The sequence below is a fragment of the Oncorhynchus keta genome, chromosome 10 (genome assembly GCF_023373465.1).
Source record: "Oncorhynchus keta strain PuntledgeMale-10-30-2019 chromosome 10, Oket_V2, whole genome shotgun sequence".
Taxonomy (NCBI): domain Eukaryota; kingdom Metazoa; phylum Chordata; class Actinopteri; order Salmoniformes; family Salmonidae; genus Oncorhynchus; species Oncorhynchus keta.
This window is the reverse complement of record NC_068430.1, coordinates 59261493-59277139: the sequence shown is the minus strand read 5'-3', so window position 1 is coordinate 59277139 and position 15647 is coordinate 59261493. Positions and strand designations below refer to the sequence as shown.

Here is a 15647-nt window from a genome sequence, read left to right as displayed (position 1 = left end):
GACAAGGCTTACTCACTTACTAAGCTGGGAGGTGAGGATACTGTGCATTTCATTTAACCTTTTGTGTGTCTTCCTCCAAATATTCTTGTTTGCATGTCTTCGTGCAAACAACGAATTAAGCATCTATCCGTTAGAACTTCAACCTCATTTAAAGTTCTGACCTACGTAAGAAAAAATATTTCCGTTGTCCATCAACCCCCATAGAAAAACAGTATGCTAAATATGTATTTGGAGGATAGAACATTTCCGTCTGAACGCGGCCCACGACAGCTTTATGCAACAGGTGGAATTAAACGTCTAACTAAGTTCTATAAATGACTACCTGTTTGGCTTAGTCAAAACTGTAGGGAATCAAGGATTATCTATTCACACATGAATCATACGCTAAATGTGGCTGGTATTGAAATTGCTTGAGAGAGTATAGGGAGCCAAGATGGATGCTGCCCTTCAGCTGTGTAGTGGCAACAAGCCACATGACATGGAAACTGCACCAGTGGAACCAGGTTATGATTTCCTGCTTTCGTGGCACAGAGATGTGGGAAATGGCGGAACACAAGTGATAGGAGGTTCATGACCCGGGAAATGCATCCTCTTAGAATTACCTCATCTTTTCCAGAGACTCTTCAACAACTTTCCCCTCCAGCCAAGAATGATAGACCATGGATAGCGCTGGTCCAGGGCGTTAGTGCTTTTAGAACGTGCACTAACGCCGTTGAACAAGGGATAGACCACGACAAACAAAGGACGGCATAATGTCATTACAGCCGTGGCACAAATTAAAGCACAAAAGAAGACACTTCTCCCTTTCCAAGAGACTAGCCCAGTTGTAAATCTACATTTTGAATGACATGACAATCCATTGCAAATGAGCTAAAGTTGAACAAGAGTTAGACACATCATTCACTATTTGGTTCTAGATGAGCACTGCTACCAAATGAGATTGTTTGATTATATTATTTCATTATGTATATGAATCATACAGCCAACATTCAAGACAACTTCTTACTGCAGGGTCAGCCAGAGGAGTGAAATCTCAGTGTGCCCAGCTGTGCAGCCTTGGGCAGGACACTTCATCAGAATTCCTTTGGTTCTCTTGGTTCTAAGCCAGCTGTGTAAATGGCTAATGTGTCGAAACAGTAAGTGATCTGAATAAAATACAACTGGGAGCCCGTATCAGCAATGCAAGGAAAGCTTGTCGCTGTGTAACTCATCCTTAACAAAAACAATACGTATTACTAATGCTTTCAAGGTGCTATAGTCCCCAATTGAGGTTAGGACAAAACATCAACCCAACACAGTCTTTGCTGTGCTTCTACCTCACAGGACAGATATTGAGTTAGGGCACTTAGGGGCAAATCATGGAAACAAATGTGTATCAAGTATCCAGGGGAGGAGAATTGGGAAAGAGTAAAACTATTTGGGGCTACTGCTGCCGCGCATGGTTCTCGCCCACTCCCAAGGGGTCTGTCATTTCCGCTAGTTTTGTTCGGGCTTAGATAACAGAGAATACAGTATGCTATCAACTATTTGGCTTCAGTTATGCCCCAGTCCAAACATTGGCGTATGTTTTGTTCTATTTTCCTTAATCTACTCAGTGTTGTTTCCTTAATACTCATAGTATCACCTTATGGATGAAAAGATGGAACTGAATTACACAATGAAAATGACGAAACTATTACTACTAATTTCAAGAAATTCCATCCTTTTAAATGGCCTGGTATTTTAGACACAAACACGGCACTGGGGAGGCTACAAGACAAATGGCTCAGTCTCTAGGTATTCTCAGTCTTTGGTCCCTAAAATAAGAGCATCAATTCCTTTCAGCCTTACAGACACAGCTGTGGAAACATGCTTGCCATGGCTGAGATGTTTGACAGTCCTACTGAGGGGGAGGTGGCCCAAGCATGTCCAGTTGGCTGACCACTCCCAAAACAATGTACACACCATCACCCAACCATTTATTTTTTACTTTTACATTTTAGTCAACGCCTGTATCCAGAGCGACTTACAGGAGCAATTATGGTTAAGTGCCTTGCTCAAGGGCACTTCGGCCGATTTTTGACCGGCTCAAATATTCAAACCTTTAAGTTACTGGCCCAACGCTCTTTACTGCTAGGCTACCAGCCGCACACACACACACACACACACACACAACAGCCCTCACCTGTCACCCCTGTGGTGGCAGCTGTCTCCCAGCCCCCCCTCCGCTCCCCCATTCCCCTCCTCTTTTACTGACCATCGCCTGCCCTGATAGAAAACAGGATACCACCCTCTCCAGCACCTGTTTCACTATAACACATGCTGTTGTGTCCATTTTGAATAACAGCCCCAAACACACCAGGTATCAGTTTATGTCATGACATTCATTGTATTTTTAATAATTGATTCTTAAGATGCCTCTAAGACAGGACTATCTATCTCGAACAAGTAGAAGATTTGTAGTTAAAAAGGGCCCGTGGGTAAAATGGCTGTTTGCTTACAGTGGAGGGTCATGCAGTATCTATGCAGTTTGAGCATGACTGTTTTATCAGTCATTTGACTGGATGAGCATTTAATGTAAAGGAGAGTTTGGGGGAAAATGGAGCCTGAAGGTCAATTCAAGACAGAACTCTGAACATAATCTCTCCTTAACACAACTGATGTATTTATTGTGAAACCATCAGGGTACATATAAATAATTGTTCCACTGCTCCCTGAACAAATGATACTCATTGAAAGGGATGCCTTGGTTTTATGCACCTGCTACACAGTCAACTCAATTGACATGAGAGGCTAATGCAACAACATTAGTGTAGCTGCACGGACACTCAAACTGAGAAAAACAAAAGACAAAAAGAACAACCTAAAGATACTGGAAAATATGTCTAGGATATGCCGTGATATCATCATCTTGTAATTTGCAGGGCAGAACGCATCATTTGGAAACCAGATATGATGTAATATTTTGATGTACTATTTTGTCTGTGTCTGCTGGTAGGAACCTGAGTGATTAAAGGCCTTTACACTATCTTCACCCTTATCATAGGTTCAGTGAGACACAAACGTTCCACATGTGACTGCACACTGTATGTGTACAAGGCTAAGTTGGAAACTCATTCAAATGTTGGTCCAATTTTAAACAAACAACAGGTTTTAGAGCTTATACAGATGCTTTAATGCGTCTTGTGTTTGTGTATGTGTGTGTATGTGCTTGCATTCGTCCATGTGTGTGATATTAGACAGATGGATAGGTTGTGTGTGTGCATGTGTGCTTGTGTCTTTCTGCATTCACAAACTGTGAAGTGTTTTCCCATTGCAAAAGGGACCCCGCCCTTTCAGACAAGGCTGAGTGGGGAAGGCAGACACTAGGTCTGCATACAGCAAATGGTCTTAAGAAAAGAGCCTGCTCCATCAAGCAAAACCTAATAGGAAAATGCACTAGAGTGCCACACTTAATTGCCACTATGCCATGCAAAGCCTGATCAAACACACTTCCAGAGAACCATTAAAACCCCAAATAACTTGAACCAAACATTTCACTCAAGTCGTGTTGTTTAGAAAAAGTACTGATTCAGTAATATGAAGTCCCATAGAATAACCACAGTGTAATTCAATTACAGGTCTTATTACAAATCCTTTATATCCTATGCCACCTGCATACAGTGCATGTTTTCCTTTGTTTTTCACTGTGGATATTTGACAACTTCAGTTCCCACTGTGGCTGACAATCAGGGAAGCACAGTGTGGCCATGCTAACATGCCACCACTGGAACTAGGAAGTCATTGACTTCATTCATTGCTATATGGAGTGGAGTAGTTGCTTGAAAAATAGATGCTTGCAGTAGCCTAGGCCTATAGCTTCACTACTATAGAACCCGAGGTTTTTGCTCAGTAAAATCCCTTTGTATAACCTACTCTTCTCCCTCATTGCTCGCATTTTAAATGTTGTTTGAGTCCTTCTGTGACTGGGACATGGAGGACTCGACTCGACCAGGTCGCATTAGTGCTGCAACGTTGGAGAGTCTGAAGAGTCCTCTGCATCACGACAAGAAGGCCGCATGTAGCATCAACCGCAAATATTTACAGTCCACCAAATAGAGAGACACAAACGACATGTTGACGAGATACATGTAAAGTATTTGATCATTAGCACATACTAAAGAAAACCATGAAGGTGAGGCTTCATGTCTTGGAAGTTATGTTTTAAGGAGGAGCCGACCACTTACGTTTTGATAGTTACTGTATCATCATCGCATCATGCAATTAAACATTGTAGCTGCCAACGTAATATTAGCCTTCTGCGGCCATTTCAACAACCGATACACTTCACCTAAAATGAGTAATATTGTCTATATCAATAACCCCAAATCATCAATCAACAACTACGCACCACGTAAACCAAGGACCATAAAATGGGGGGATTTTTTGTTATTGTGCACAACCTAACTCAAACATAATGTTAATGCCACAGTTAGCCTGTCTTTCGAACTGTACAGAATAAACAAACGTGCTAAATCATTGCCCTCGCAGCATCACCCTGGGCTACCTTCCGCGCAGCGCCACAGATCCGCACGACCACGCCTGTTTGCATCCATTCTACTCTACCGTTATTCCACCCATAATGGAAGTCACAGAACACCATGGAAATCGATAGATATCAGACACTATACAAATGAAATATAATCCAACTTGCGCATAATGTATAATATATGCCTTTAAATAAAGGTATTTCTGATATGAACAGTAGGCCTACAACATCAACATGTCTAATGGTGTTAATTGCGCAGGCCTATGAAAAAAAAACAAATACCGACAAAACATAGTTTAAATCGTATGCCTATATACGTGAGTCACGATTTCATATTTGCTTGATTTCAAAATTTTCCATCATCTCCCAGTAAGTTTAGGTAACCTATTTGCTTTGTAGCCAATCTGTGTAACGGAAACCTCGGCAAAAATTACAACACAACTGGCAATGTGATGAGATAAACTCGTCTGTTTGAAATAACACATTTATTTGACTTACCAATCAAATAATAAGGAACGAACTTCACCTCCTTGAGAGTCCGCAACGGGCAAACGAGAGGCTGGGCAACAAGAGCTGGGAGTGACTGGGAGAATCCGCACTGCCGCCCCCAAATCCAGCAAAAACTGTAGTGCTGCACTGAATTTCGAAGGGGCGGGGATTATAGAGAGCGAAGTAAACCTATCGCCGAGGACTGGCCTACACCATCAAAAAAAGAAGCTATATTTGATATCGATTATGTTTAAAATATATATATATATATATATTGCATAGTCTAGTCTACATCAACATATATGTCCTTTAGTTAGAAAATGTTCCTTCTGTACACTAAATGTGTGTCACTTTGTGGCTTTAAGATGTGTCATTTCCAGTTTTAATGTAGGACTGCAGGCCCTAAAGACACTGAGGCTATCGAAGATAATTACATCTGTGAGTCATATCTACAGTACAACACATTTTTTACACCTCAATTGTCCATGTGAAAAGTTAACTTGTAATATTCTCTTTCATTCATTGCTTGTAGAAGGACAGGGTGTGTCATGATTCTGACTGGCCCTCATCTTGTTCATCCATTGTGCACGCTTATCAATAATGCATTGCAGTCATACACAGGACGTCATAATGGATCTTCAGAAGGACCTCTGATCTACAGTGCCTTCAGAAAGCATTCATACCCCTTGACTTATTCCCAATGTTGTTGTGTTACAGCTTGAATTCAAAATGGATTCAATATTTTTTTTCTCTCACCCATCTATACACAATATCCCATAATCACAAAGTGAAAACATGTTTTTAGAAATTTTTGCAAATTTATTGAAGATGAAATACAGAAATATATCATATACAGGTGACGTTTACAGCTAAGCTTTGCACACACAGATTGCAAAGTATTTGCCCAATATTCTCTATAAAATTATTCAAGCTCTGTCAAGTTTATTGTTGTTCATTGCAAGACAGCCATTTTCCAGTCTTGACATAGATTTTCAAGTCAAAACTATAACACAATGTCATCTTGGTAAGCAACTCCAGTGTAGCTTTGGCCTTGTGTTTTAGGTTAGCGTCCTGCTGAACAATGATTTCATCTTCCAGTGTCTTCATTTTTATTTATGTCAGTTAAGAACAAATTCTTATTTCCAATGACTGCCTAGGAACAGTGGGTTAACTGCCTTGTTCAAGGGCAGAATGACAGATTTTTACCTTGTCAGCTCAGTCATTTGATCTAGCAACCTTTTGGTTACAGGCACAACACACTAACCACTAGGCTTCCTCAGTCTGTTGGAAAGGAAATTGAACCAAGTTTTCCTCCAAGATTTTGCCTTTGCAAAATTTGAATGACATGTTTTTAAATGCGAAAAATCAAATCACATTTTATTAGTCACATGTGCCAAATACAACAGGTGTTCACCTTACAGTGAAACGCTTACTTACAAGCCCCTAACCAGCAATGCAGTTAATAAAAATATGGATAAGAATAAGAAATAAAAGTAACAAGTAAAGAGCAGAAGTTGTCTGGGTAGCCATTTGATGAGGTGTTCAGGAGTCTTATGGCTTGGGGGTAGAAGTAGTTTAGAAGCCTCTTGGACCTAGACTTGGCACTCCGGTACCACTTGCCGTGCGGTAACAGAGAGAACAGTCTATGACTAGGGTGGCTGGAGTCTCAGACAATTCTTAGGGCCTTACTCTGACACCGCCTGGTATAGAGGGGCTGGGCGGTAGGAAGCTTGGCTCCAATGATGTACTGAGCCATTCACACTACCCTCTGTAGTGCCTTGCAGTCGGAGGCCGAGCAGGTGCCATACCAGGCAGTGATGCAACCAGTCAGCATGCTCTTGATTAGTCATCTCCTTTGTCTTGATCAGGTGGAGGGAGAGGTTGTTTTCCTGGAACCACACGGCCAGGTCTCTGACCTCCTCCCTATAGGCTGTCTCATCATTGTCATTGATCAGGCCTACCACTGTTGTGTCGTCTGCAAACGTAATGATGGTGTTGGAGTCATGCCTGGCTGTGCAGTCATGAGTGAACAGGGAGTACAGGAGGGGACTGAGCACGCACCCCTGAGGGGCCCCTGTGTTTAGGATCAGTGTGGCGGATGTGTTGTTACCTACCCTTACCACCTGGGGGTGGCCCGTCAGGAAGTCCAGGATCCAATTGCAGAGGGAGGTGTTTAGTCCCAGGGTCCTTAGCTTATTGATGAGCTTTGAGGGCACTATGGTGTTGAGCTGTAGTCAATGAATAGCATTCTCACATAGATGTTCCTTTTGTCCAGGTGGGAAAGGGCAGTGTGGAGTGCAATAGAGATTGCATCATCTGTGGATCTGTTGGGGCGGTATGCAAATTGGAGTGGGTCTAGGGTTTCTGGGATAATGGTGGTGATGTAAGCGATGACCAGCCTTTCGAAACAGTTCATGGCTACAGACGTGAGTGCTACGGGTCGGTAGTTATTTAGGCAGGTTACCTTGGTGTTCTTGGGCACAGGCACTATTGTGGTCTGCTTAAAACAGGTTGGTATTACAGACTCGTACAGGGAGAGGTTGAAAAGGTCAGTGAAGACACTTGCCAGTTGGTCAGCACATGCTCTGAGTACAAATCCTGATAAATAGTCTGGCCCTGATGGTTCGTCGGAGGGCATAGCAGGATTTCTTATAAGCTTCTGGGTTAGAGTCCCGCTCCTTGAAAGCGGCAACTCTAGCCTTTAGCTCAGTGCTGATGTTGCCTGTAAGCCATGGCTTCTGATTTGGATATGTACGTACAGTTACTGTGGGGACGCGTCATCAATGCACTTATTGATGAAGCCCATGACTGATGTGGTATCCTCCTCAATGCTATCGGAGGAATCACGGAACATATTCCAGTCTGTGCAGGCAAAAAAGTCCTGTAGTTTAGCATCTGCTTCATCTGACCACTTTTTTATTGATCTTGTGCTTCCTACTTTAATTTTTGCTTGTAAGCAGGAATCAGGAGGATAGAATTAAGGTCAGATTTGCCAAATGGAAGGTGAGGGAGAGCTTTGTATGCGTCTCTGTGTGTGAAGTAAAGGTGGTTCAGAGTTTTTTCCCCTCTGGTTACACATTTAACACGCTGATAGAAATGTAAGTTTCACCTCTGGGTGAGGGTTTTCTTGTTTGCTTATGGTAGAATACAGCTCATTCAATGCTGTCTTAGTGCCAGCCTCTGACTGTGGTGGGATGTAAAACAGCTGCGAAAAATACAGATGAAAACTCTCTAGGTAGGTAGTGTGGTCTACAGTTTATCATGAGATACTCTACCTCAAGCGAGCAATAGCTTGAGACTTCCTTAGATATCGTGCACCAGCTGTAATTTACAAAAATACATAGTCCGCCGCTCCTTGTCTTACCAGACGCAGCTGTTCTATCCTGCCGGTGCAGCGTATAACCAGCCAGCTGTATGCTGATAGTGTCATCGTTCACTCACATCTCCGTGAAGCATAAGATATTACAGTTTTGAATGTCCCGTTGGTAGTTCAATCTTTCGCGTTGGTCATCTATTTTATTGTCCAAAGATTGCATGTTTGTTAGCAGAATGGAAGGAAGTGGGGGTTTATTCGATCGCCTACGAATTCTCAGAAGGCAGCCCGCCCGCCGACCCCTTTTTCTCCGCCTCCTCTTCACGCAAATCACAGGGATCTGGGCCTGTTCCTAAGAAAGCAGTATATCATTTGTGAGCCTCGTCAGAGTCATTAAAGGAAAATAATGATTCTGCCATGATTCTGCCAGTCCGTGAGTAATCGCAGTCCTGTTGTCCAGAATTTATTTTCGGTCATAAGAGACGGTAGCAGCAACATTATGTACAAAATAAGTTTTAAAAAAGTTACAACCAACGCAAATAAACACAATCGGTTGGGTGCACATAAAACGTCTGCCTTCTTCTTCTGCACCATCTTACAGTCCTTGCCAATGACAAGCATACCCATAACATGAATCAGCCACCACCAGTGATGTGTTGTGATGGAATTGCCCGAAATATAACACTTAGTACTCAGGCAAAAAAATCTAATCAAATCAAATGTATTTATATAGCCCTTCGCACATCAGCTGATATCTCAAAGTGCTGTACAGAAACTCAGCCTAAAACCCCAAACAGCAAGCAATGCAGGTGTAGAAGCACGGTGACTAGGAAAAACTCCCTAGAAAGGCCAAAACCTAGGAAGAAACCTAGAGAGGAACCAGGCTATGAGGGGAGGCCAGACCTCTTCTGGCTGTGCCGGGTGGAGATTATAACAGAACATGGCCAAGATGTTCAAATGTTCATAAATGACCAGCATGGTCAAATAATAATAATCACAGTAGTTGTCGAGGGTGCAGCAAGTCAGCACCTCAGGAGTAAATGTCAGTTAGCCGATCATTAAGAGTATCTCTACCACCCTTGCTGTCTCTAGAGAGTTGAAAACAGCAGGTCTGGGACAGGTAGAACGTCCAGTGAGCAGGTCAGGATTCCATAGCCGGAGGCAGAACAGTTGAAACTGGAGCAACAGCATGGCCCGGTGGACTGGGGACAGCAAGGAGTCATCATGCCAGGTAGTCCTGAGGCATGGTACTAGGGCTCAGGTCCTCAGAGAGAGAGAAAGAAAGAGAGAAAAAGAGAATTAGAGAGAGCATACTTAAATTCACACAGGACACCAGATAAGACAGGAGAAGTACTCCAGATATAACAAACTGACCCTAGCCCCCGACACATAAACTACTGTAGCATAAATACTGGAGGCTGAGACAGGAGGGGTCAGGCGACACTGTGGCCCCATCCGATGATACCCCCGGACAGGGCCAAACAGGAAGGATATAACCCCACCCACTTTGCCAAAGCACAGCCCCTACACCACTAGAGGGATATCTTCAACCACCAACTTACCATCCTGAGACAAGGCCGAGTATAGCCCACAAAGATCTCTGCCACGGCACAACCCAAGGGGGGCGCCAACCCAGACAAGAAGATCCTCATCAGTGACTCAACCCACTCAAGTGGCGCATCCCTCCTAGGGACGGCATGAAAGAGCACCAGTAAGCCAGTGACTCAGCCCCTGTAATAGGGTTAGAGGCAGAGAATCCCAGTGGAAAGAGGGGACCCGGCCAGGCAGAGACAGCAAGGCCGGTTCGTTGCTCCAGAGCCTATCCGTTCACCTTCCCACTCCTGGGCCAGACTACACTCAATTATATGACCCACTGAAGAGATGAGTCTTCAGTAAAGACTTAAAGGTTGAGACCGAGTTTGCGTCTCTCACATGGGTAGGCAGACCATTCCATAAAAATGGAGCTCTATAGGAGAAAGCCCTGCCTCCAGCTGTTTGCTTAGAAATTCTAGGGACAATTGGGAGGCCTGCGTCTTGTGACCGTAGCGTGTAGGTATGTACGGCAGGACCAAATCAGAGAGATAGGTAGGAGCAAGCCCATGTAATGCTTTGTAGGTTAGCAGTAAAACCTTGTAATCAGCCCTTGCCTTGACAGGAAGCCATTGTAGAGAGTCTAGCACTGGAGTAATATGATCACATTTTATGGTTCTAGTCAGGATTCTAGCAGCTGTATTTAGCACAAACTGAAGTTCATTTAGTGCTATATCCGGGTAGCCGGAAGTAGAGCATTGCAGTAGTCTAACCTAGAAGTAACAAAAGCATGAATACATTTTTCTGCATCATTTTTGGCCAGAAAGTTTCAGATTTTTGCAATGTTACGTAGATGGAAAAAAACTGTCCTTGAAACAATCTTGATATGTTCGTCAAAAGAGAGATCAGGGTCCAGAGTAACGCAGAGGTCCTTCACAGTTTTATTTGAGACGACTGTACAACCATTAAGATTAATTGTCAGATTCAACAGAAGATCTCTTTGTTTCTTGGGACCTAGAACAAGCATCTCTGTTTTGTCCGAGTTTAAAAGTAGAAAGTTTGCAGCCATCCACTTCCTTATGTCTGAAACACAGGCTTTTGGGGCTTCACCATGTTTCATTGAAATGTACAGCTGTGTGTCATCCGCATAGCAGTGAAAGTTAACATTGTGTTTTCGAATGACATCCCCAAGAGATATATATATAAATATATATAAATATATAGTTAAAACAATAGTGGTCCTAAAACGGAACCTTGAGGAACACCGAAATTTACAGTTGATTTGTCAGAGGACAAACCATTCACAGAGACAAACTGATATCCTTCCAACAGATAAGATCTAAACAAGGCCAGAACTTGTCCGTGTAGACCAATTTGGGTTTCCAATCTCTCCAAAAGAATGTGGTGATCGATGGTATCAAAAGCAGCACGAAGGTCTAGGAGCACGGGGACAGATGCAAAGCCTCGGTCTGATGCCATTTAAAGGTAATTTACCACCTTCACAAGTGCAGTCTCAGTGCTATGATGGGGTCTAAAACCAGACTGAAGCATTTTGTATTCATTGTTTGTCTTCAGGAAGGCAGTGAGAAGTGTATTTCTTTGCCACATACAGTATTTTGCCGTATTACTTAAGTGCCTTGTTGCAAACAGGATGCATGTTTTGGAATATTTTTATTTTTTACAAGCTTCCTTCTTTTCACTCTGTCATTTAGATTAGCATTGTGGAGTAACTTCGTTGTTAATCCATCCTCAATTTTCTCATTTCACAACCGTTAAACTCTGTAACTGTTTTAATATCCCTGAGCGGTTTCTTTCCTCTCCGGCAACTGAGTTAGGATGCACGCCTGTACACCATCCAAAGTGTAATTCATAACTTCACCATGCTCAAAGGGATGTTCAGCATCTGCTTTTTCTATTTTTACACATCTACCAATTGGTGTCTTTCTTTGTGAGGCATTGAAAATTGAGGGACCTTACAGATAATTGTATGTGTGGGGTACAGAACATGAACATGGAATGAGTCCATGCAACTTATTATGCAATTTGTTAAGCACTACTGACCTTATTTAGGCTTGTCATGACAAAGGGGCTGACTACGTATTTCAGGTATATATTTTTTTATGAGTTTAGAAAATATATAAATTCCCCTTTGACATTATGGGGTATTATGTGTAGATCAGTGAAATCTCAATTGAATCCAAGTTTTTATTCAGGCTGTAACACAACAACATGTGGAAAGGGTAAAGGGGTGTGAATACTTTCTGAAGGCACTGCACTTTAGGGTAAAGATGAGCATCAATAGAAATGGGAACTGGGAACTGATCTTGTAGCTGGGGGGCTGCTGATCTCTAATCCCAGGTACAAACCACTAACGTTGTGCCCTTGAGCAAGGTACTTGAACAAAGCACTTGGAGAACAAATATACAATAAAATAACTATTCCTCTATTCTTTTATTCTACACAGTTGTACTGAAACCTGATATAGATCCATCACCTGACGCAGATCCACTATTCTATCTAAATGCAGAAAACTGGTGTGGGCTTCATCATAAGGACTATGAAAAGCGATTAGATAGCTCACAAAAACTGTATTCTATGGTTTCAACATGCTCTTTTTTTTTCAAAAATTGTGTGCTGGCAAAGTATATTCAATTTGCTAAATTTTATAAATATAGTCTGTTCATGTTAACACTCCAGTACATCAGCCACAATCTATAGCCACAATAGTCACAATTTCAAATCTTGCTTAGGGCTCCTGATTTGGGGTTAGAATTGGGTATGACAGTTGTACATACCATACACACTATTTTTCTTTAATTGAAAATACCATTTAACAGCAGTTACTTTTGCAGGTTGAACATTTTATTATTTTAATCTTCATCTTACTTTTGACCAAAAATGTAACACAATTGCAACCTATTTCTACTCAGATCTTTACATAAGGCAGCCCCTAAAGTATTAAAATGCCATCAGTGCCATCAGTTGTTAGGCTCTGAGCCTGCAATTTGGGCTGGGGCTTGAACCTCCGCCTGTTGACTGTTGGATCCCTGCCTTTGCAAGACAGTCCCCTCGCCGTCCGCATGCATAGCTCTCCGACCCTCCGCAGCCCTGTCAGAGACTGAGGAGATCCCCTCAAACCCTCCCTCAACCCCTCCCCTATGTGTCATGGGAGTATAGAAGCTGTGAAACAGCTGGCTGGAGGGATGGGTCGGTGAGTGGCAGGCGATGGCCTTGGTGCCTTTAGTGCTGGGGCCCGCCTTTCCGGAGTGGATCCTGCCGTCGTTGAAAACTTGCTGCTGGGGAGAGGTTACCTCTTTCCCCCCCCTTCCTCCCCGCACCGCTGGCAAACATGACCCCTCGGAGTTGATGTATGTGCTCTCCCCGACAGGAGACCATGGTCCAGCCTCGCTCCACACTAAAGCTCCATGTCGCTGGAGAAAGGGGAAACAGACATGAGCATAACTGGGGGGAAGCAGAGGGTGGGAGGGAGGGAGGGAGGGATGGGGGAATGCAGCTGTGGCTGGGAGTTGAGTTCATCACATAGTTCAAACGCTGTCCAAAGTTGACGCCCGATCGAGCAAAGGAAAGTTTTGAGAACGTTTGAAGGCTAATATTAATTTGCTTTGAATCCCATTTTGTTGTATTTCTTGGATCACATTCTGAGAATGTAAATAAGAGCATTATCAATTCATTAAAATACCATCACAGTATAACATTTGTAACATTGCAATATTACATTTGATTTTGGAAAAATACTATACATTCCAGGCCATAACTAATACACATGATTTAACACTGAACCCATGGGCTGATCTCACAGACAGATTAATCCTAGTCCTGGATGAAAAAAAAAATGCTTTCAATGGAGATTCTCCATGGAGAATGGTCAGGACTAGACTTAATCGGTGTCTTGGAAACCTGCCCTATGAGTTTCCAGGAACAAGACTTTATTAAATGTTAGCTGCATAGGATAGAAAGCAGCAACATGACTCTACTGAGAAATTGTATAAATCTTACCCTTCCTTGGTATGGTTGGTCCTGTAATTTCCTTGAATCATATTGGTGAATAAAAGACATGTGCTCGAGCAACACTTTTGGGCTACCAATAGAGCTCAGCATGGGAACTGTGAACCATAAGCCATGTAGTAAAATGTCACTCACTGCAGTTAAATAGTTACATTTTTCTTGCACAGATCTCCTTTCAGATGCAACTAAGCAACACAAATCTATCTGTTTTAATCCATACACTCCTTCAACCCTAAGTGCCAACCTGACATAGTATCAATGCCTTTATTTGAATCTATTGCAAGTGAATGTATAAGATAGAGGCCTAATTGGATAACACCAAACAGTCATGAACGTGCTTGCGCAAACACACACACAAGACACGCACGCACACGCGCTCACCGATTCCTGAAGCAGGCACTCTGTTGTTGTTCCTCCCATGTCTGACCAGGGTGTGTGTTTGTTGAATGGCCTGGTAGTCTTGTCTCTGAGTGCTGTCCTTTCTGTAAGGTGCCTGGGTGCTCACATCGTGATACGATGTATTGGGCCACCAGTGACACTGTTATAAGTCTCATGGAGAGAAAATGAATTATCATGGAATGAAATGTAACTAAACTGGAAGTTATTTTATTTATCCGGCATGGAACTAAACTGGTCATTGCAGAATGATTACAATTATGAATAACATTTCATGGAACATACCTGCTCAGCCATTGTACTCTCTGTCTCCATGTGAGAAATGGGTGCATTCATGAACCTGACATTGGTTCTTATGAACTTGGCATTGTACATTTGTGGGGTATTGTGTATTTTAAGCTGATCATATTCCTTGGGATCTCTCTGAGCATATGAATTTACTTTATAGACTTTATCAGGGTCCAATCTGTCAGGTATCTTTTCATCAAATATCCTGTATGTGTTTGAGCTAAAAACAGAGGAAAATAGTCAATCTACTTAAAGTTTGCAAGAACAAATAAACGTCAGCAAATAGGCCAACCTCCAAATCACATTGTTGCAATAGGACATAGCCTAACAGATAGAAACAATTCACATGTAACTGTATAGCATTGGGTTGTAAATAATTGCCTGCCGTAGAAACGTTTATAAACGACAAACACGAATTTAAAATCATTAAAATAGTCATTAAAATACCTCGTGGTACACTTGTAAGTGTGCACATAATGATTATGAAGAACGTTTATTGAATCAATATCTACTCAATCGTTAGTCATATGTCTTCTGAACATCGAATCTAGGCCTTTTACAATCAGAAATACTGTACTTACTGGAAAGACTCGCGGACTTTCTTCTTTCTTGGCAAGCAGATTTCAGGACACTGATACATTTTACTCATGATAAAGTGTGTGAAAGAAATTGTCGTGTGGACTTTGGCAGCGAATTCATTATTTCCAGGTTGCTAAGCAACTTAATTATTGCGCAGCGCCAATTCAACTGGCGACACAAGTTGGAACAGTGGTCAATGTAACACTAACCATATATATATTGTATATATGTTTTGACAGTTAGCAACCTAGGTATAAATCAATACAAGATCTTGAAATTATTTTTGCTAAACCAATGTAAAATAATGTTAACTCTTAGATCATAAGTGACAACCCTTCCACAAATGCCAAATAAGAAATACATAGGATAATAATTTGTGGTAAATCGTATAACTTGTCGCCTATAAATTGTGTATGCAGGGCTCCTTTGCGAAAGAGGCCTTGGTCTCAACGGGACTCCTTGTGCAAATAAATGTTAAATAAAAACATATGTATTTTTACAGTAGGCCAACCAACTGAA

The 15647-nt window shown here is 42.2% G+C and overlaps 2 protein-coding genes across 3 annotated transcripts in view; both read right to left on the bottom strand.

Annotated features, from left to right (window-relative positions):
- Positions 1–5140, bottom strand: part of LOC118389383 (spectrin beta chain, non-erythrocytic 1-like) — an 87125-nt gene extending 81985 nt beyond the window's left edge. For both annotated transcript variants that reach the window (XM_052527405.1, XM_052527403.1), the window contains exon 1: positions 5006–5140. The gene's annotated coding sequence lies outside the window, so the exon portion shown is untranslated. The remainder of the gene's footprint in view (positions 1–5005) is intronic.
- Positions 5141–12679: 7539 nt separating this feature from the next.
- On the bottom strand, positions 12680–15243 carry LOC118389074 (uncharacterized). The gene is made up of 5 exons (XM_035778798.2): positions 15131–15243; positions 14547–14769; positions 14247–14403; positions 13857–13963; positions 12680–13270 (listed from the first exon to the last, which is right to left on the bottom strand). The coding sequence occupies exons 1-5, from the start codon at positions 15196–15198 to the stop codon at positions 12818–12820; spliced, it is 1008 nt and encodes a 335-aa protein (XP_035634691.1). The 5' UTR covers positions 15199–15243; the 3' UTR covers positions 12680–12817.
- Between the last annotated feature and the right edge of the window lie 404 nt (positions 15244–15647).

What these genes read in the sequence shown, in the direction of transcription:
- LOC118389074 (XM_035778798.2), bottom strand. Translation starts at nt 15,198, where the DNA reads ATGAGTAAAATGTATCAGTGTCCTGAAATCTGCTTGCCAAGAAAGAAG. An exon ending in AGAGTACAATGGCTGAGCAG is followed by an intron (nt 14,404 to 14,546) that starts GTATGTTCCATG and finishes GACTTATAACAG; the next exon opens with TGTCACTGGTGGCCCAATAC. An exon ending in AGTGCCTGCTTCAGGAATCG is followed by an intron (nt 13,964 to 14,246) that starts GTGAGCGCGTGT and finishes TATGGTTCACAG; the next exon opens with TTCCCATGCTGAGCTCTATT.